The following is a 23,320-nucleotide window of genomic DNA, read 5'->3' as shown; positions in this document are numbered from 1 at the left end:
TGCCTTTCCAAATCATGTCAAATCAATTGAATTTACCACAGGTGGACTCCAATCAAGTTGGAGAAACATCAAGGATGATCAATGGAAACAGGGTGCACCTGAGCTCAATTTCGGGTCTCATAGCGAAGGGTCTGAATACTTACAGTACCAGTCAAAGGTTTAGACCCGCCAACTCATTCAAGGTTTTTTTATTTTTTTATTTAAACTATTTTCTACATTGTATAATAATAGTGAAGACATAACTATGAAATTACACATATGGAATAATGTAGTAACCAAAAAAAGTATCAAAATAGATTTTAGATTTTGAAATTAGCCACCCTTTGCCTTGATGACAGCTTTGCACACTCTTGGTATTCTCTCAAACAGCTTCATCTGGAATGCTTTTCCAACAGTCTTGAAGGAGTTCCCACAAATGCTGAGCACTTGTTGGCTGCTTTTCCTTCACTCTGCGGTCCAACTCATCCTAAACTATCTCAATTGGGTTGAGGTCAGGTGATTGTGGAGGCCAGGTCAGCTGATGCAGCACTCCATCACTCTCCTTTTTGGTCAAATAGCCCTTACACAGCCTAGAGGTGTGTTGGGCATTGTCCTGTTGAAAAACAAATTATAGTCCCATTAAGCCCAAACCAGATGGGATGGCGTATTGCTGCACAATGCTGTGGTAGCCATGCCTTCAATTCAAAATAAATCACTGACAGTGTCACCAGCAAAGGACCATCACACCTCTTCCTCCATGCTTCACTGTGAGAACCACAAATGCGGAGATCATCCGTTCACCTACTCTGCGTCTCACAAAGACACAGCGGTTGGAACAAGAAATCTCAAAATGTAGACTCATCAGACCAAAGGACAAATTTCCACTGGTCTAATGTCCATTGCTCGTGTTTCTTGACTCAAGCAAGTCTCTTCTTATTATTGGTGTCCTTTCATAGTGGTTTCTTTGCAGAAATTCTATCATGATGGCCTGATACACGCAGTGTCCTCTGAACAGTTGATATTGAGATGTGTCTGTTTACTTGAACTCTGTGAAGCATTTAGTTGGGCTGCAATTTTTGAGCCTGATAACTCTGATGAAATTATCCTCTGCAGCAGAGGTAACTCTGGGTCTTCCTTTCCTGTGGCGGTCCTCATGAGAGCCAGTTTCATCATAGAGCTTGATAGTTTTTGCGACTGCACTTGAAGAAACTTTTAAAGTTCTTGAAATTTTGCGCATTGAGTGACAATCATGTCTTAAAGTAATGATGGACTGTCGTTTCTCTTTGCTTATTTGAGCCGTAAAAAAAGGTAGGGTATGTTACCATACCGTATTTTACTGTATCCAATACTATTACTGTAATCTTTTTTTGACCATTGTTTTTACGAAAACTTACAGCGCACTGGCTGCCATCTCACTCACTCACTCACTCACTCCCTTTACCCTCTGACTCTCGAAAGCCTTGCGGAGCTTCAGATAGTTGGTGAGGGCTCGCATGGCGATGGGCAGCTTGCCGATGACCTTGAGGTCGATGGGGCGGCGGTGGGCTGCTGTGATGAAGGTGTTCATCCACCAGTAAGTGGCCTTGGACAGCAGGTTGACAAAGGGCTGCAGGAACCTCACCCCCAGATCCTGCAGGTCCTCTGGGGGTTTCACCTCCGTAGCCTCAGTGAAACACAGGTAGCGCTGTGGGGAGGGACAGAGGGAGAGAGGGGTTATCAAGTGGGAAGAGAGAAAAAGACAGATGGAGGATTCACTAAAAGAGAAAGAGCCTAAATAATGAATATATTCAGAACTTAGAACACAAATGTGAACAACGGAACGAACTACGCAACTATTCACTAACGTATGTACAGTTTCGGCAACACAAACGTAAGCCTGACAAATTTTTGAGAGATAATGATTATCTTGATGGACCTGTGAGCTAATGGATATGACAGATAGTGTCTGATAATTATGTGTGATGTAGAGTATCTGACAGGGAAGCTTGCTCTGTTGTGTATTAAATGATGGGTTGCCTGGTCGTGTCTTTGCAAATGCATCAAAGCCTTGGCAAAGCCTCCCTGTATCACACACTGAAATAAGAAACCCTGAACTGTGTTCACTTGAGCTATTCAGCTTTAGAGCTTTGTTGAAGATAAGTATTATGGGCTGCACTAGGTCTAAGAATGAGGCACACTCCTGGTACCCCGAGCGCTGAAACTGGACGACAGTTAGTGAAACACTAATGTAACAGAGTCAGTTCAGTTCAGCAGTGAGAGTCTCAGCTTGGGGGAAACTAGGTTACTGAAGAATTGCAGCATAGACACATAACTTCCAAACACTTACAGAGAATACGCCCACCAGGTAAAACAAAAACTTAACAAAGAAAATGTTTCTTAAAAGTTGGAATCTGTGGTGGTGAAACTGCCACGTCCATTTGTGATATTACAACAACAGAGACGTTACTTCAAATAACGAACACCATTTTTTCCCCCGGACATCACCGCACGCCCGATAGAACAGTAGAGTATGTACTACACATTTTTATTTACCACGAAGCCGGAGCTCCTTTTCTCCGTCTAATAAACAAAACAAAAAGAATAACAAATACGCCTGGAGCAGCTAGTGGCGCTGTTTCCCCTAATGCGGATCTCAGCTTTAAACTTAGCTACTTTTCTTCTTCTTTCTAAGCGCACATCTAAAAGTCTAACCAAAACCTTTTCAATACACAGGACGTGGCAATCATTACTGCATCTTGTCAGTACATTTGAGGGTATAGTTTCACACGGTTTAATATATATCTGCAGAAATAATTCCCAAGACGTCTTCCAGTATGATACAGAGTGTTTTCTTGTCTTCTCACAGTTACCAAGATAGTCAAGCTTGCATGCACTACACAGTTGAAGTCGGAAGTTTACATACACTTATGTTGGAGTCATTAAAACTCATTTTTTCAACCACTCCACAAATTTCTTGTTAATAAACTACAGTTTTGGGAAGTCATTTAGGACATCTACTTTGTGCATGACAACAGGTCATTTTTCCAAAAATTGTTTACAGACAGATTATTTCACTTATAATTCACTATCACAATTCCAGTGGGTCAGAAGTTTACATACACTAAGTTGACTGTGCCTTTAAACAGCTTGGAAAATTCCAGAAAATTATGTCATGGCTTTAGAAGCTTCTGATTGACATAATTTGAGTCAATTGGAGGTGTACCTGTGGATGTATTTCAAGGCCTACCTTCAAACTCAGTGCCTCTTTGCTTGACATCATGGGAAAATCTACAGAAATCAGCCAAGACCTCAGAAAAGAAATAGTAGACCTCCGCAAGTCTGGTTCATCCTTGGGACCAATTTCCAAACGCCTGAAAGTACCACGTTCATCTGTACAAACAATATTACACAAGTATAAACACCATGGGACCACGCAGCTGTCATACCGCTCAGGAAGGAGACGCGTTCTGTCTCCTAGAGATGAACATACTTTTGTGGGAAAAGTGCAAATCAATCCCAGAACAACAGCAAAGGACCTTGTGAAGATGCTGGAGGAAATGGGTACAAAAGTATCTATATCCACAGTAAAATGAGTCCTATATCAACATAACCTGAAAGGCCACTTAGCAAGGAAGAAGCCACTGCTCCAAACTGCCATAAAAAAGCCAGACTCCGGTTTGCAACTGCACATAGGGACAAAGATCATAATTTGTGGAGAAATGTCCACTGGTCTGATGAAACAAAAATAGAACTGTTTGGCCATAATGACCATCATTATGTTTGGAAGAAAAGGGTGAGGCTTGCAAGCCGAAGAACAGCATCCCAACCGTGAAGCACGGGGTGGCAGCATCATGTTGTGGGGGTGCTTTGCTGCAGGAGAGACTGGTGCACTTCACAAAATAGATGGCATCATAAGGCAGGAAAATTATGTGGATATATTGAAGCAACATCTCAAGACATCAGTTAAAGTTAAAGTTAAAGCTTGGTCGCAAATGGGTCTTCCAAATGGACAATGACCCCAAGCATACTTTCAAAGTTGTGGCAAAATTCCTTAAGGACAACAAAGTCAAGGTATTGGAGTGGCCATCACAAAGCCCTGACCTCAATCCCATAAAAAAAGTTGTGGGCAGAACTGAAAAAGCATGTGCGAGCAAGGAGGCCAACAAACCTGACTCAGTTACACCAGCTCTGTCAGGAAAAATGGGCCAAAATTCACCCAACTTATTGTGGGAAGCTGGTGGAAGGCTCCCTGAAATGTTTGACCCAAGTTAAACAATTTAAAGGCAATGCTACCAAATACGAATTGAGTGTATGTAAACTTATGACCCATTCGGGATGTTATGAAAGAAATCAAATCTGAAATAAATAATTATCTCTAATATTATTCTGATATTTCACATTCTTAAACTAAAGTGGTGATCCTAACTGACTTAAGACAGGGAATTTGTCCTAGGATTAAATGTCAGGAATTGTGAAAAACTGAGTTTAAATGTTTTTTGGCTAAGGTGTATGTAAACTTCCGACTTCAACTGTATTACCACAAATGTATGTGGAAACCCCTTCAAATTAGTGGAGTTGGCTATTTCAGCCACACCCGTTGCTGGCAGGAGTATAAAATCGAGCACAGTAGAATGGCATTACTGTGACTTTCAACGTGGCACCATCATAGGATGCTACCTTTCAAACAAGTCAATTCGGCAAATTTCTACCCTGCTAGAGCTGCCCCGGTCAACTGTAAATGCTGGTATTGTGAAGTAGGGGGGCTGTGCTTTGGCAAAGTGGGTCAGGTTATATCCTTCCTGTTTGGCCCTGTCCGGGGGTATCATCGGATGGGGCCACAGTGTCTCCTGACCCCTCCTGTCTCAGCCTCCAGTATTTATGCTGCAGTAGTTTGTGTCGGGGGGCTAGGGTCAGTTTGTTATATCTGGAGTACTTCTCCTGTCTTATCCGGTGTCCTGTGTGAATTTAAGTATGCTCTCTCTAATTCTCTCTCTCTTTCTTTCTCTCTCTCGGAGGACCTGAGCCCTAGGACCATGCCTCAGGACTACCTGGTATGATGACTCCTTGCTGTCCCCAGTCCACCTGGCCGTGCTGCTGCTCCAGTTTCAACTGTTCTGCCTGTAATTATTATTATTTGACCATGCTGGTAATTTATGAACATTTGAACATCTTGGCCATGTTCTGTTATAATCTCCACCCGGCACAGGCAGAAGAGGACTGGCCACCCCTCATAGCCTGGTTCCTCTCTAGGTTTCTTCCTAGGTTTTGGCCTTTCTAGGGAGTTTTCCCTAGCCACCGTGCTTCTACACCTGCATTGCTTGCTGTTTGGGGTTTTAGGCTGGGTTTCTGTACAGCACTTTGAGATATCAACTGATGTACGAAGGGCTATATAAATACATTTGATTTGATTTGGTATTGTGAAGTAGAAATGTCTAGGAGCAACAACGGCTCAGCCGCGAAGTGGTAGGACACACAAGCTCACAGTTGCAACACACAAACTACCGAGTTCCAAACTGCCTCTGGAAGCAACGTCAGCACAATAACTATTCGTCGGGAGCGTCATGAAATGGGTTTCCATGACCAAGCAGCTGCACACTAGCCTAAGTTCAGCATGCGCAATGTCAAGCTTCGGCTGGAGTGATGTAAAGCTTGCCACCATTGGACTCTGGAGCAGTAGAAACGCGTTCTCTGGGGTGATGAATCATGCTTTACCATATACCAGTCGACGGACAAATCTGGGTTTGGCGGATGCCAGTAGAACCCTACCTGCCCCAATGTATAGTGCCAACTGTAAAGTTTGGTGGAGGAGGAATAATGGTCTGGGGCTGTTTTTCATGGTTTGGGCTAGGCCCCTTTGTTCCAGTGAAGGGAATTCTTAACTCTACAGCATACAATGACTTTCTAGATAATTCTGTGCTTCCAACTTTGTAGCAACAGTTTGGGGAAGGCCCTTTCCTGTTTCAACATGACAATGCCCCCATGGACAAAGCAAGGTCCATACAGAAAGGGTTTGTTGAGGTTGGTGTGGAAGAACTTGACTGGCCTGCACAGAGCCCTGATCTCAACCCCATCTAACACCTTTCGAAATGAATTGGAACTCCTACTGCGAGCCAGGCCAAATCGCCCAACATCAGTGCGCGACCTCACTAACGCTCTTGTGGCTGAACGGAAGCAAGTGCTCACAGCAGTGTTCCAACATCTAGTGGAAAGCCTTCCCAGAAGAGTGGAGGCTGTTATAGCAGTAAAGGGGGAACCAACCCCATATTAATGCCCATGATTTTGGAATGAGATGTTCGACGACCGGGTGTCCACATACTTTTCGGGTCATGTAGTGTATATGTTTAGAGTTAGTCAGTGTACATTGGGACTCAGAGGACTCTTCCCCCAACAGATGTGTCTTTCCTGACTGCAGATGTTACCAAAGCAACATACAACACTCTCTCTATATACACAGTCCTTTATCAAAACAGGAATGTATGTATAAACTACTCTGTGTTTGATGGCTCTGGTAGAAGCCCGAGGCATCATGAAGGCATTGAAAAAATTGCCCATTAGTGATCATGAATATAAACTGTAATTAGAATAAGTGCTGAGATTAGTCCAGTGGTGGTCAGTGCCGTTTATGATGAGGGAGGACAATTTTTTCCCCCTCCACGAGCATGGCCTTATTCTACTACAGCATGTTGGATGACTGTCATTCATATTCCATTCATTCGGTTCAATAACACATAGGTTTAGGCTATTGTTTAGGCTGTTTAGGCTATTGTTTAGGCTGTTTAGGCTATAAAAAATGTCCCTACACCCTAGCCTCCGAATGAAAGTTTACAATCTAGGTGCACACAGCAATGTAGTATTCATTCTAGCCTCTATGCACTCTCTTCTCAGCTTTTCCATTCGTTCGTGGACTTCAATGAACAACACATCAGCTGTATGTGACCAGGCAAAAAAAGCCTTTCCAAGCAAAACCATATCATAACCGCTACACACAGTCTACATCGTTGTCCCCATATTAGCTAAAGTAACATTCTAGTCAATATAGCTAATAGAACTAATGAGTTGGTAAACCCGCTACAATAAGTAACGTTACACTGTAGAGTGCTGTTGAGGCTACTGTAGACCTTCATTGCAAAATAGTGTGTATTAATCAATTATTTGGTGACATAAATATATTTTAGTCTAGTTTTTCAATGTTTTATTTTAAGAAATTGACTGAGAAGAATGGTCCTCCCCTTTCTTACTCTTGAAGAGCCTCCGCTGGATTAGTCCCCATCTTAACCAATACAAACCATTGAAGAATGCCAATGATTGCCAAGTGCCCAAGAGCCTGATTGCTCTCAAACCCAAGATGGGATGCTAAAGAGGAACAAATGGACCAGGTGGGATAGTGCCAAGAGGAGAGGCGACTGCTGTGAATGGGAAGATCCTGACTGACGCCTCACAACATGAACACGAATCCACCTGCATGCGCACACACTCGCGTGAATACCATTCTCACGTCGAGTATATGTCGTTGTCCTCCAACACGCGCACACAAATAGAGCTTGAAATCCTGATCACCATAATACTGTAGCAAGACATCCTCCATTCTTTTCAGAAGAAAATCTCCAGACAGAACTCCCACTGATTAAAATGATGAATCATTCAAACATTCTGGCAAACAAGTCCATCATAAACATCCTATTATAATTAGGGACAAGTAGCGGGTGTCATACAGGGGCGTCATGCAGAAATCTGGAGGTGACACGTGCCCTGGTGCCCCCTTTGGGCATGACGCCTCTGATTGTACGACTCACAACAACCTAGCACATTCTGCCTTCGATCTACTTCAGAAACAGGCCTGTAGGCAGCAAGATTTAACATCCGATATACAGGGGCATACAAAAATGCTTGACCGAAAGAGGGGAGAGCTGATTGAAGCAGAGGAAAAGACAGGATAGAGACGTCCAGACATACTGATGAAAACAGATGCCCGTACACACAAAACACACTAGGATGACACACACACACACACAAATACATGCACACGCACACCATCCCCCACTCACACACACTGATGCTCACCCTGCCCAGTATGACGTTGATTTCCACAGCCAGTAGTAGTCCGTAGAGCAGGGCCAGGAGTCCTGTGATGCCGTAGCGGAGCTGTCTCAGGCCGATGCCGTGCTCCGTGTACTTGGCAAACTTGATGGTTTTCATCAGAAAGGCCAAGACCCAGTAGAACAGTAGGGCTTTAGAGAGGATCAGAGAGAAACATTTGAATACCTCAGGACTCATAAAGGGAATCGTCAGTCATCTCAAGTCAACTCCCGACGAATGCAATTGGGTTAGGAAAGTCCTATACATTCCCAACAGATTATGCAGATATCCAGTAAGTAAAAGGAATGTTGTTTCTGGTGAACTGTACACACTGCATAAGGAGTGAACTGTATATCTACAAAGTGAATATCATACGTATTATTTAGAATCCATATCATATACATTTTCTAATTCATTTCCCCCCCCATCTTTCCTCTGCTTGTGTCAGTTTTGTTTACATTTTGTGTCATGGCACTTCTGACAGAACTGCTCGTGTTTAAAACTCAAGTGACAATAGGGAATGAACAGCTGTACTGGAACTGTCAGAATGACTGCGCCTACCTGCTGGAAAGACAACCCACTCACGGATGCCATCCATTATAAATCCCCAAGACACATCCGAAACGATGTGACCGATGTAATTTTTCACACTTTTTTTAGATGTTTTATAGGAGAGAAACCATGGTAACAGAGTCTCGTAGGAGTATGCTGAACATTCTGGGATTTGGGGTCTTTTTCCTCCCCCGTGAAGTCCGCAGATGTTCATAACAGAAACGTGGCCTGCATCTCAAACACTAACTCATGTTCTCTCCCCTCCCCCTCCAGCCGCTCCCTCCCTCCTTGCTCTCTTCTCCTCCCTTTCTTTCTTCCTTCCTCCCTTCCTTCTCTCTCGCCTTGACTTTCCAGTTGTTTAGTGATGTATGTCCATGGTTGTTAAGCTCAATATCCATAGAAACAGAGTGAAAAGAAGGGACTCAGTATTGAAAACGGTGGTCGATTCAGATCCTGTTGTAGCAGGTTGCTATGGTGAGTCACAGTCAATGAATCAACAATATAAGTCCTTTCTATAGGGGGGGTGCAGCAATATTAGGAAGGTGTTCTTAATGTTTCGTACACTCAGTGTAAGTCCTTTCAGTGTGTTTGTTGTGGCTGTTTTGAAGGTCAATGACTTACAGTATTTGTCAGGCCTGCAGTTGTACTGTAAATCTCTAATGGAAGGCAGAGTCAATAAGAAGCCTATGGAAAAGGTGATCGATGGAAGGATGGTTGTGAAGGAAAGTGAAGAGTGAGTACTACTGATTAGAGATGTGGGTTTGATTCCCACAAAGGCCTTATTCACTGAACATTTAAAAAGATCCCGTAAGAAGAGAGAATGGATAACGGCGTTTGACATATGGCCATACTAGCATATCCCTTCTATGTTCTCCATGTCTATGGCTATCCATCCCTCTAGCCCCAGCTGTAATCAGAGATTAAAGTCTGTCCGAGAAATACCGCCTGTGGGGTCACTCCCTCGACTAACACCGATTGGCAAAGGCATCGAGGTTGAGGCTCAAGCACTGATGTGAACGAGGGAACTGGAGGAAGAGTGAACGAACATGGGCAGAACGCGGATGAGTTAATGACGCAGGAGGAGGAGAAGAGAAGTATGTGATCAGACGAAGAGGAGGAACATGGCAACTGAGGGGATGATGAAAGAAGTCAACATTGACGATGAGAGAACCGTGAAACGACAAAGACCACCTAGTGAGCACAAGACATTGAAAATACATAATTTCAACCAAAAAAAATACGTATTCTTTTCAATGTCTTCTGCTCATAGGGCAATGGACTGAGCTGGGACATGGCATTTATTGATAGGATTTTATAGATCCTCTATAAAGAAAATTGGCTATCAAATTATAACAACCAGAAGACATTAGTGTTGATGCTTGATGATGTCTCGATGATGCAACAAAAATATTTATTTGGTAATTACCACACAGGAAAGTGTTACCGAGTGTTGATATTTCAGTGTAACATTGTTGTTATAGAACCCAAGTGTTGGTCTTAACCAGAGTTAAACCATATCTATGATTTTGCATGTACTTTGATTGAATCATGAATCATATCCTACTCAAATATAAATAACATTTTTCTAAACTAATCCAATCTGCTATTTGGACTTACTACACCGGTTTCTGAAATGGTTGGTTCCTTGTCTCATATCTTTGTCTCCCCATCCCAGCAGTCAGCCTGAATTCAGGTTGCGGGTGAATAAACATTTAAAATGTTGAATATCCCCACTCTGGCTGGATTCCAATAGGAATTACACCTCACTTCGCAAGCCATCATACTGTGAATATCCCCACTCTGGCTGGATTCCAATAGGAATTATACATCACTTTGCAAGCCATCATAATGTGACTTGCAGGCCTGAAAACCATGAGATTCAGGCCACTGCATTAGGGTAAAACTAGGCCCTCAAAATAAGGCTTTATTAACTACTTGTATTGTGTTGAAGAATTACATTTTTCTGATAAAGTATTCACTTAGAATCTCACTTAATGAAAGCCACAGTGGACAAAAAAGTATTACTGCAAAAACCATGTCTCTGTGACCTCGCTGCCATCTAGAAGGCGGAGACGGTACAGATGCATCAACGCTGGGACCGAGAGACTGAGAAACAAACTTTACCTTGCACCTTAGAGACCGCTGCCCTTATGTCCAAAACATAGTCAATGAACACTGTAATGGTGCTTACATACTGTATTACCCACTTTATATGTATATACTGTATTCTAGTTTTGGTTTATCCTTCATACTGTAACTACCGCTATACACACACACCTTTTCTTTTCACATGCTGTCCATACTGTCTATACACAACATTCACATACGTGTATATACAGTGGGGCAAAAAAGTATTTAGTACTGGAAATACTTATTTTCCACCATAATTTGCATATAAATTCATAAAAAAATCCTACAATGTGATTTTCTGGATTTTTTTTCTCATTTTGTCTGTCATAGTTGAAGTGTACCTATGATGAAAATTACAGGCCTCTCTCATTTTTTTAAGTGGGAGAACTTGCACAATTGGTGGCTGACTAAATACTTTTTTTTGCCCCACTGTATACTGGATTCTTGACAAAATCACTCTAATATACACTATATAGACAAAATATGTGGACACCCCTTCAAATTAGTGGATTTGGCTATGTCAGCCAAACCCGTCGCTAACAGGTGTATAAAATTGAGCATGCAGCCATGCAATCTCCATAGACAAATATTGGCAGTAAAATGGCCTTACTGAAGAGCTCAGTGACTTTCAACTGCATGCCACCTTTCCAACAACTCAGTTCGTCAAATTTCTGCCCTATTAGAGCTGCCCCGGTCAATTGTAAGTACTGTTATTGTGAAGTGGAAATGTCTAGGAGCAACAACGGCTTAACCGCAAAGTGGTAGGCCACACAAGCTCACAGAACAGGACCGCCGAGTGCTGAAGCGTGCAACGTGTAAGAAACATCTGTCCTCGGTTGCAACACTCACTACCGAGTTCCAAATGCCTCTGGAAGCAACGTCAGCACAATAACTGTTCGTCGGGAGCTTCATAAAAGGGTTTCCATGGCCGAGCAGCAGCACACAAGCTTAAGATCACCATGCGCAATGCCAGGCGTCGGCTGGAATGGTGTAAAGCTCGCCGCCGATGGACTCTGAAGCAGTGGAAACACGTTCTCTGGAGTGACGCTTCAACATCTGGCAGAACGACGGACGAATCTGGGTTTGGCGGATGCCAGGAGAACTCTACCTGCCCCAATGTATAGTCCCAACTGTAAAGTTAGGAATAATGGTCTGGGGCTGTTTTTCATGGTTTGGCCTTCATGGAAGGGAAATGTTAACACTACAGCATACAATGACATTCTAGACGATTCTGTGCTCCCAACTATGTGGCAACAGTTTGGGGGAAGGCCCTTTCCTGTTTCAGCCTGACAATTCCCCCGTGCACAAAGCAAGGTCCATACAGAAATGGTTTGTCGAGATTGATTTGGAAGAACTTGACTGGCCTGCACAGATCCCTGATCTCAACTCCATCGGACACCTTTTTGATGAATTGGAGCGCTGACTGCGAGCCAGGCCTAATCGCCCAACATCAGTGCCCGACCTCACTAATGCTTATATGGCTGAATGGAAGCGAGTCCCTGCAGCAATTTTCCAAGATCTAGTGGAAAGCCTTCCCAGAAGAGCAGAGGCTGTTATAGCAGCAAAGGGGGGACCATTTTGGATTTTGGAATAAGATTATCAACAAGCAGGTGTCCACATACTTTTGGTCATCAGTGTATGTTGATAATTGTAAAATTTCCCTTTAAGGGTTTCCAAAAAAACACCCATAAATCTAGTTGTTTCAACTAATTATTATTAATTAACTTCTTCCACAGACTTTTTTTCCATTTACTTTTCGGTCCAATTGTTACAACAACAACAAAAATAATCCTAAATAATAATTTATAGTGTGAGACAAGTTGAGCAAACATTGTTTTCAATTGACTGAGTTTTTGCCAAAGTTCTCTCAAGTTTGGGCCAACTAAAAGTTCAGGTAACACTGGGACCAAAACATTTTATAAACAAAAAAAAGTCTGTGGAACCAGTTACTTAATAATATTTAGTCGAAACAACTAGATTTTCTTCACAATGTTGTGCGTATGACTTTGTCGGTGGTGGGAATTGCTGGTCTCATCTTTCAACGTCAATTTGTCAGACGGTTTTGATATCCGTTCATCATGATCCATTACACCTCAAAGCATAACAAGCTGCTTAATGTGAACCTTTTCACTCATGAGTTCCAAATATCTCTAACCGCCAACCCTGCGCCAGTTGTTTCATGCGCACGATGTCAGAATGTTCTCACTGTTGCGGATAATTTATGTTTGAGGCTTTACGGAGCTGGACAAGCACTTCCCTAGAGTTTCCCAAGGTCAAGTATGAAGACATTGCTCATCTCTAGTCAGAACAGGCCTTGCACAAATGTTTTCCCTCTGCACATTTTGTGGCTGAAATGCTGGCCCTCCACTTCATCTCGGGCCTAACAATACCTGTACCAATATATCGTCCAAACACCGGCTTCTTGGGCATTATCACTTAATTAGAATTTTCAAATGTGATGCTTTTTGAGCACATAAAAAGGAAGTAAGGTATTTGAATATTGAAGCAGAACCAGAAGCCTGCATTTTTATGTGAAACTCATAGATTTTAGTGGGTAGTCCCTAAATACGTTTTTACAGCGTATAGATGCTGGATCAGTGTTTAACCCTGGAGAATTTGCTGTGCAGAATCTCATCAGTACCATGTCATGAAAGCATCCTTTTTTACAATCTTAATATTCTCAGCTGACATTTGTATCACTACTTAAAATGTAATTAAGTAGTGCCTCTCTTCACTTTATTTTTATTTAAAAAAAAAGTTGTACTGAAAAAAATGCAAGATTATAGTCACATAATGTCCTCATTCGCTTCCAGTAAAGAGACACAACAACTTCAATTTGAGTTATGGACGAACTACACCTATTTTAACCTCCCCATGAGGAAAACATATTTTGATTAGTGAACCAAGGTCGATATAGAATTTTTTTACTCGCTCGCCTCACTTCAAAAAAAATTATTCAATATGTTCAACATTAAATGGAATTTTATGGCCTTATTTAATCTAACTGATTTATGAGGATAACTACAGTACAAAGTATATATTTTTTTTAACTAACCCCTTTCAATCTAATATCGGTATGGAATACACAAGACTAGAATCATTACACAAAGCAGATCTCTGACTCCTGCTTGATGGACACACATTGAATATTCTATTACTTGGGTTTCAGCCTCGAACTGCAGTAGAATTGATATCCATCCAATCAGAATAACGCAATTACACTTTAATGATAATTGCCTACAACCTTTACAGTCCTCAAACTCAACTCTGACCCTGGAAGCCAGCTCCACTGCATTTTGAAACATGTTCCCCTGTAATCAGGGACTGATTTAGACCTGGGACACCAGGTGTGTGCAATTAATTAACAGGTAGAACAGAAAACCAGCAGGCTCCGGACCTCGTAGGGTAAGAGTTGAGTACCCCTGCTCTAGAGCAAAAAGCCATCTCATCTGAATATAAATGAACCATGCATCTGGGTTTAACATGACATTATTAATGCCTGTGGTTTAGACTAAAACCGCAATGCTGTACAAAAGACTTCCTTACATTTGAATTGTATTGATTTGGGCTTAGAAGACCCTAGGGGCCAGCAAGCCTGCAAGTGAGTCATGGTTATCCACCATTCAGTAAAGCCTAGCAAGAGGTTTCTCTCACGCGTAACAGTAATTGGGGACATCTTCTACAGCCAGAGGCATCTTTGCGCTACAGGGAGACAGACTTCAGCAGTTGAAGTTTGGAGGCTTGGATGTTTAACACTAGAGCGAGGTGAGCTGTGCAATGAAGTGGGGTGGGCATTCTGGCATAATTTGCACGGTACGGACGCGCACACACAAACACAGAGTATGCATACACACACACTCTGTTAAAGTGCTTGGAAAACTATGAAGGAGCCTTTACCTAGCAGTAGCTTGGGGAAGTTGGAGGTCTCGATGTTGTGGTAGTAGATGATGGAGGTGATCCCCGCCATGAAGGCCAGGCCTGCAGGCATGTACAGGTGCAGGTGGAGGGACTGGGTGAACCTGGGAGAACACACACAGGACAGAAGGGGTTTAATGCACACACAGATGCACACAAACACACACACACATCCCAATTGGATAAGTTAAAATCATTCTATACACACACTCAATGCCGTATAAAAGCTGCAAGCAGACATTGTGCTATAGTGAATGGTATTCTAGGGCGAAAGTGCAGGAGGAGAGCTCTTCCAATCAATTCACAAACGCATAGAAGAAGCTCTCAGCGCCGACAGGCAATCCTACATTAATCATGTGTAGGGGACTATAGGGGACACGCGTGGGCAATCAACGTGAGAGGAGGAGAACATACAAGGACAGAAGAGAAAGCGAAGAGGTGAAAGCCAGAGAGAGAGAGAAAGAGAAAGACTGAGCGAGCGAAAGACAGAGCGAGAGAAAGAGTGAATGAGAGAGAGAGAGAGAGAGACAGAGGCAAGGGAATGCAAAGGCTCCGATTGATTTCCTGCAATTATTTAACCTATGACCTACATTTGTGAATCACACACTATTGGATTGTGGAGTGAGAAGAGGGGGAGACTGATAAGTTGAAGACTAAATGGAGAAAGTTGACAGTGCTGCCATAAAAAGTAGGCAAGGCTAGAAGTGCAGAGGAGGAAGAGGACCTAGTGACCTAGGTGGGGGGAGCGGGGACAGTTATGAAAAGAGTACAGTCTACAGCAGAAGCAGTCATTGAGAGGAGCAGAGGAGTTGAGAAGTCTGATGACACTGCTAGCTTTGCTAAAGATCCACTCGTGTTCAATGTTATGGAGGTGTACGGTCGTTGCATTGTACTGGGGAGTCGGTGATGTCAAACATGGGGCGTGATTCCAGCGGAAGAGCAGGGGGAACGGACTCACCCATCGGAGACGACGCCCTCTGCGATCTCACAGACCAGGACGAAGAGGAGGACGAAGGTGAGGAGCCAGCGCAGGTTGTGACCAGGGAAGTGCAGCCAGGTGCTGTGGTGGATGTGCACCTTGGAGCTCTGGCTGCCCCAGCCTTTCAGAACACAGCAAACACAACAATGACACAGGAAACAGGATATTAGCTTCAGAGAACAGCGTGACATTTATCTGATCTGTTGGGCCGGTGAGAGTCAATTCCCAACTAAGCATCCGCAATAATGTTCTACATTTTACTTGTCTATGGCCGGGATTGAATCCGATCAAGCTCTTTCAGCTATGCACATCCTAAAGGTCAATGTTTCATAGTTCACGTAGACCTCATTCATGGTAAACACTACAACATGTTGGCTCAATCAAAATGTTCATTTAATTGGCAAGCGTGCGATAAGGTGGATCTACCGCTGATCAGATGAAATACCGGCCTAAAAGAAGACATCACAGGAGGCTGGTGGCACCTTAATTGGGGAGGACGGGCTCGTGGTAATGGCTGGAGCGGAATGGTGTCAAATACATCAGATCCACGGGTTCCACGTGTCTGATGCCACTCCTTTCCAGACATCATTATGAGCCGTCCTCCCCTCAGCAGCCTCCACTGGAAGACAATTCAGACTATTGATTCCCGTAGAGACTATGGAGGGGACACACAAAGTCCACTTTGGGTGTATTACAATTCATGACCTTGGCTTAACAGCGGATAGGATCAATTCTACTGACTCCCCGGTATAACCTTGAAAAACGGTGAGCCTAACAAGAAAGTTGTCCCTGCGAGTCACAGGAGTAGGACTCGATTAAAAGGTCATCAAAGGGGAGTCAGTGGCGAGTCTGTCAAGGTCCTCACTGTGAGGTGGGTCATCCCCCAGGGGCCTGCAGCAAGGCGTGTCTAGATAGAAAGAGAGCAAAGCTACTGTACCCTGCCTGAGACCGCCATTCCAGTTAGCTCTGAAAAGCTATAATGAAGTAGATTTACTCACACACCTTACGCGCTGCTAGGTGCACGGAGAAAAATGCAGCTTGATAAAAAGAAACTCCAGCACATTGGCGATCTAGATGTTTCCGACATTTAATGGATCTTATTTACCAATGTTTCGGTCAAACAACCTGCTTCGGGAAGGCATCTAGACCACCGGTGTTGTTGGAGTATGTATTTTTATTACAGTGAGCTACTAAAACCTAACACCTCTCTCAACTGGCTACTGTGGTGTTGAGCCAGGCAGTACCCGCCGGTCAGTTACATCTGCGTTTAAAAAGGAGCGTAACAGCTTACTTCGCTGTACCCCTGGGTTATTAAACACAACGCCTGGTCCTAAATGACCAAATGCTTATATCCTTAAACTGACATAACAATCTAATTGCTATGGGTTTCCTTAGCAATGCATCCAACTGCTGCTCCCGACAACACCTCCCTACTAATTACATTATAATATCTGTTGGGGAGGTTAAGTTAATCAGTCAGCACTGCTGGCATGCATGTGCGCGAGCACACACACACACACACACACACACACACATTAGTATTCTGTGTGTGTAACTGAAGCTCTGCAAACATTACGACGCCCATGGCTGAGCGGGAGATTCATCTCTCAGGGTCACTAGGCACCTTCCCTCTGACCTTCTCATCCAATTGGTTTTGAGGAGGTGAGAGGGTGCAAAGGGATCAAGGAAATGCAATTGAGATTCTCCCACAGGCTTAAGGTGACAGGGAGGATGAATGAGTGAGAGGGAGAGAGAGGAAGAGGATTTTCTCTTTTAGTCGTCCTTTGGAGCTAATCTTCCAAGAGTCCTTAAACATTCAAATACAATTTCTAATACGATCCCATTTTCACATAATAACACTGTAACAAACAGTTACATAATACACTGACATATTGACCAGATAAATACTCTTAACAGTCTGAAATTATAGATTGATTCCTTCATCTGCCATAGTCCTGCACAAACTTCCAAATTATTATATTTAAATGGTTCTAAAGTACTGTTTGAATTGATATATTGAAATATTTCTGGTTAGCTCAGATAAATTATTCAATTTCTTTATTGCTCCAAGTCTAAATGTTATTTTGCCTATTTCTCTTTTCTGTCTGGATAATACATGATAATACATGAATGTCTGTCTCTTACCAACTGAATACTGCTGTGAATAGAGTTTGGCCGTTCTAAATGGTGTACTGTATATTGTGAAATAAAATAAGCATGTTTTTTTTTTCAATTATCTTGTTGAGCATACCTAAAAACAGAAGAACCATATCTCCACCTTAAAACAATCCTCGCTGCTCTGTTCTGTGCAATCTGAAGCCTCCTAATTTAACATGCTGATGCATTTCCCCAGACCACAGAACAGTAGTTCACCTGACTCTCAATTCATGTTTGGGTTGTTTGCTTAAGAATCTTCCCTGGTAAATATTTAGCTATCCTTCCGATCATGCCATGCCATAGAAAATGTTTTTTTTTTTTACATAGATGATTTATTTGAGACGACCATGATAAGCAGGTGTCTAGCAGCACTTCTAGTAGTGTGGTTTCTGCCACTTCCTCAATTTGTACTCCCCCATACTTAATTGTATCCCATGCTGTGTTGGCCTTTTCCTGGTGGAACAGACCAACATAACCTTGGTTTTCTTGGTGTTTGAAACAAGTTGGTTCAGACTAATCCACTCCTTGATATTTCCCAGATCTACTTGTAGAGCATGCTGTACCTATTGAAACGATTGTCTTGCTGTATAAACTGTAGTATCATCCGCAAATATAGTAGCTTGAGTTTCAGATGAGGGCTAATGAAAGCCGTTGGTATATATTAAGTAAAGAAGTGGCCCAAGGCAGCTGCTCTGCGGTATTCCACAGTTTAACGCATTAAGGGAAGAAAACGACCCATTGATATAGGTACACTGTTTCCTGTCAGTTAGATATGACTGTACCCAATTCAATGCTGCCTCCTTCAAAAAAATATTTAATGATACACTAAATCAAATGCTGCGCTAAAATCTAAAAATAGTACACCCACAACTACTATCAATAGCATTGAGCCACTGGTCAGTCATGTCAACCAATACAGTGGTAGTGGAATGCTTTTTGCGATAAGCATGCTGATTGGCTGTGATAAGATCATTATTTTCCATACACTCCCATATTTGTCTACTCATAATACCCTCCAATATCTTACTGAGGGAAGGGAGTAAACTGATTGGTCGACTATTGGCAGGAGGTTCTTTGCGTTCTTTGCGGTCTTGGATTAGACACAGTTTAGCATGCTTCCATACATTTGCAAATGTCCCCTTTTCCAGTGACCAACTAAATATGTATGTCAATGGAGCTACAATCTGGGGAGCAGCATAACGAAGTAAAAAATTGTCCATAAGATTTAACCTGTAGATTTACCATTGGGTAAGGACTTCAACAGGTTTAACACCTCGTCTACTGACACCATTTATAGACGAAAAGAGCAGGTTTGTTCACTCATAATATGATCATCAATCCATTGGACAATAGCTTGTTTGGAAGAATGGGTATTTACAGCATCACGCAGTAAATAAATGTTCTTGGTAAAAAAAATATATATATATGGAAAATGATTGGCAATATCAGCTGGTTTTGTTATCGTTCATCCGTCAACCTCCACACTAGATGGGCATGATGAGATGGATGTACCAAGGAAGCCCTTAACTGTATTCCATACCTTTTTACAATCAACAAAATCATTTTTGTAAAATAGATTTTTTCTTATGATTTCATTTAACTGCATAATTACATAGTGTTCTATAATTCTGTTAATACATTTGTAGTTTAGATTTGGCTGCCGAAAGGTGACCTGACTTCGTAGATGAGCTAGTAGTATCATTAACCATTTGTTTCAAACCACAGCTCTCGGGCAAATCTCATTAATTGAGTTCTATTTGAATTATTATGATCCTTCCCATTTATATTAAAACCACACAAGATAAATACATCTCTGTTACTATCTGTGGCCTGGTCAAACCCAGATAGGACACCTTAGAGCTAGGAGGTCTATACACACACCCTACCAATATGGCTGCCTGGAGAGGCAGATGTACTTGAGCCCATAGTGCCTCTACTTGACATACATTAAGGTCATCCCTTCTCTTAAAAGGTATATGATTCTGAATGTACAGTGCTACACCCGCACCATTCCTATTCCTGTCTCTTCTCAGTAGACTATATCCATGAATGTTCATTTGCCCATCATTTACAGATGCATCAAAATGTGTTTCGGTCAAAGCTAAAATATGAATATTATATATGTTGACCATGTTAAAAACCTGACGTTTTTTGTTAGGAAGGCTACTTACACTAACCTGAGCTATATGCAACTCTTTCCTTGTCAGGTGAAGATCAGTAGAGCATGTATTTCTTACAGATTTGAACATTGGATTAAAATAGCCATGGAGTTACTCTGGTGTCCTGATACAGTTGTCCGTTGATATAAAGTTTATCCGTCACCGTGGAGACTCGTTGATTCGGGCAACGCTTTTCCTTCGTGATGGGATATAGTTTATTTTCTCCTTTCATTGATCTCCGTGGGGAAGTGATCACTCATTCCAAAATCTCGCCATTTACTTTTGCTTAAAATGTTCAAAACATGCAATAATAGCCTGTGGCCTATTCCCAGAGGTCTTGCCCATTCTATGGACTCTGGAGAAAGAGACATTGCGCACGACATCAGTGGGCAGTTTCAGTTGAATTGACGTAAAGTCTCGGGCAGTGTCCTCACAGCCTCCGCTGTTGTCATTCTCCGGTATCCCTGAAAAGATTAGATTGTCCCGCATTGATCGACGTTGTACATCAAGCAAGGTTTATTTGAAGTTGTTTGTTCTCCCTTTGCACCACCTCCACCTTGCCAGGAATAGAGTCTACAGTACCTTTCAGTGCCGTGTTCTCTTTCCTTACGTCATCAATCTGACGTTGGCTGAATTCCAGACTGGCACATAATGCATTGATGTCTTCTTGTTGTATAACCAAGATATCAAGTTTGGCAAGCGTTTCGTTGATGGATTTCAAAAACCTGATGGTTTTGATGGATTTCCATAAACCTCTACCCCTTCTCCACGCGCGCCCTCTTGCTTGGAGTTGGTTTGATACCGCTTGGCCAACTTGGTTTTCGTTTGTTTCGTTGATTGGGTTGGTTGTCCTTAACAACGCTCGAATCCTCCGAAACCAGCGACATGTTTCCTTGAGTATCTCTCGTTAATCACTTTGGGTCGGCAGGGTAGCCTAGTGGTTAGAGCGTTGGACTAGTAACTGGAAGGTTGCAAGTTCAAATCCCTGAGCTGACAAGGTACAAATCTGTTGTTCTGCCCCTGAACAGGCAGTTAACCCAGTGTTCCTAGGCCGTCATTAAAAATAAGAATTGGTTCTTAACTGACTTGCCTAGTTAAATAAAGGAAAAGATTAATGAATTGTTCGAGCTCTTTCTCATCTCCCCCTCCTATTTATACCGTGCTTTGTACTCGCTCCATCTTTTATCTTCCTTCTAGCTAATGGGTTTATCCCAGTCCTTAGTAGTGTCGGGGTAAATCTGGCATGGCACCCTATTATCTTTAGAATGCACGTATTTTTTCCCAGAGCCAGTGTAAAGGGAATAGGGTTGAATTTCAGATGTAATGTAGCCTGTCTCTAACAGTGTCGCAGGGACGTAGAGACTTGGTCAGTCACACACTGATGACACATAGCCAAGCACGTAAGAGTCACTTCACCAGCAGTCACAGGGACACAAAATGGGTCTAGGAATGATAACAGCTGAAGAAAGTCACAGCACATTACAAAACGGGGACGGGGACACAGTGAACTTGTCACACATTGATGACGCAGAGGTGGCCAGCCGGTCAGACGGTGATGATGACACCAGTGGAATTGGAGGGGGTAGCCAGGTGGAACAGACTGGCAGGCGAGCAGGGTTGTGCAACCCGACCCTACAGTAGATTCTGGTTCCAGCTCCTGCTCGCGAGGTCTAAATTCCAGCAGAAAGGTCACATTTGTTTGTCAAAAATAAAAATGCTTCCCACAACGAGGGGTTTCTTGGAATATGTCCCAACCAGCCTCCCACCCCCACCATGCTTCACCTAGGGTCATGTTCCCATTAGAATGTTAATGGTTTGATCATAGGGGACACACTGTTAGTTGATGATGGCGCTTGCAAAGCCAGGATTATAGGTTCAAATCCCGGGGCCACCAATACGTCAAATGTATGCACACATGAGACTGTAAGTCACTTTGGATAAAAAGCTTCTGCTAAATGGCATTTATTATAAACTGTACCGTGGACTATATATTCCTATGCAAAATGAATTAATGCATAGTTAGTTAAACAAAACAACTACAGCTCGGTACACTCCCTCTAGCATATGCTGATTACCAGCGATTACAGATCATTTCATTGCAACATAAAGCACCCAGTAACGGAGTGAATGGCTCAGTAATGAGCTACCATAGGACAGTTATGCTTGAGCGCGCGTGTGCGTGCGTCCGTCCGTCAACATATTTTCCCGCTCTTGTGGTTGTGAGGCCGTGTGGCTCTCACCTCGTGGTAACACTCACCGATGAAGAGGATGGGGAAGGTGATGAAGAGCAGGAAGATGTGCGGCACCACGTTGAGCGCGTCCAGGAAGCAGCCGTTGTTGAGAACGCCGCTGTCCACGTTGTACGCCAACGAGTTGTTCTCGTTCCCACAGAACGCCAAGGACATGTTGGAACCGGGGCTCTACGGGGGGGAAACTCACCACAGGAAAGGAGGAGGAAAAAAGGGGAAAAAGAGGAGGAGGAGGACAACAAGAAAAAAGGAGAGAGAATCTCTCAGAGCATGTTGTTTCTTTTGTAGGACACTGATGTATTTCCAGCGGCAGGTCTCGATGAGTTTGAACGTGACCTCCGCTCTCGTAGTTCCTCTCTTTCACATCCTGGCTCCCAATACCAGATCCAGAGAAAAAGAAGAGAGAGGGAGAAGAAAGGAGAGAGAGGAGGAGGGTAATTACAGTCCAGTTAAAGGGAAAAAGCTGCACTCTTCGCGTTCCTGAGAAGCAGCATTGCCAGCGGAAAGCTCGCTGGTAACAAATTCCTGCATCCTGTTCCCCTGCGGTCTCCAAAACACATCCTTTGATACCCACGTCTGATTGCCAGGCCAGCTTTGTCTGTTCGCTCTCACGTGCAAAACGCTGCACAGCTCCTCTGGAACACACACACCACAAAGACACAAAACACACACCGGCGCCTCACACACACACACACACACGCACGCACGCACGAGAGCGGAGTCCTCCTGCGGTGCACCTGCTATTCCTATCTCTGTAAATGAGATTTCAGAGTCGACCTTGTAAGACGACAACTGAGGGTGAATGTGAGACAGTTTGTTCGTACAGAAGAGACGACCTGCTAGAGGTGGCACGGAGAAAGGGAGTGAGAGAGAGAGCGAGAGATAATGGGAAGGAGAGAGAGAGAAAGGTGAGGGGTGAACAAGACAGAGGAAAGAGAGAGGGGGTAATCAAAGAAGAGGAGGGGTGAACATGAATGAAATAAAGAGAGAGAGAGAGAGAGGGGGAGAGAGAGAGAGAGAGAGAGAGAGAGAGAGAGAGAGAGAGAGAGAGAGAGAGAGACAGACAGACAGACAGACAGACAGACAGACAGACAGACAGACAGACAGAGCGAGAGAGAGGTACCAATGCTGACATCCCCGAGGAG

The 23,320-nt window shown here is 43.1% G+C and overlaps 1 protein-coding gene across 6 annotated transcripts in view; it reads right to left on the bottom strand.

Moving 5' to 3' along the window:
• Nucleotides 1-23,320, bottom strand: part of LOC110492500 (ATP-binding cassette, sub-family C (CFTR/MRP), member 8) — a 122,169-nt gene that overhangs the window by 82,934 nt on the left and 15,915 nt on the right. For 4 of the 6 annotated variants that reach the window (XM_036951608.1, XM_036951597.1, XM_021566881.2 and 1 more), the window contains exons 2-6: nucleotides 22,184-22,346; nucleotides 15,590-15,731; nucleotides 14,614-14,735; nucleotides 8,020-8,186; nucleotides 1,421-1,663 (exon numbers count right to left, since the gene is read on the bottom strand). In XM_036951608.1, the coding sequence (XP_036807503.1) occupies nucleotides 1,421-1,663; nucleotides 8,020-8,186; nucleotides 14,614-14,735; nucleotides 15,590-15,731; nucleotides 22,184-22,346 (837 nt within the window). Of the gene's footprint in view, nucleotides 1-1,420; nucleotides 1,664-8,019; nucleotides 8,187-14,613; nucleotides 14,736-15,589; nucleotides 15,732-22,183; nucleotides 22,543-23,320 lie in introns of all 6 variants that reach the window. The other 2 variants (XM_036951582.1, XM_036951627.1) reach the window with 2 other exon arrangements.

The sequence above is a fragment of the Oncorhynchus mykiss genome, chromosome 2, assembly GCF_013265735.2.
Source record: "Oncorhynchus mykiss isolate Arlee chromosome 2, USDA_OmykA_1.1, whole genome shotgun sequence".
Lineage (NCBI taxonomy): Eukaryota > Metazoa > Chordata > Actinopteri > Salmoniformes > Salmonidae > Oncorhynchus > Oncorhynchus mykiss.
This window is presented reverse-complemented; position numbering and strand designations above follow the sequence as displayed.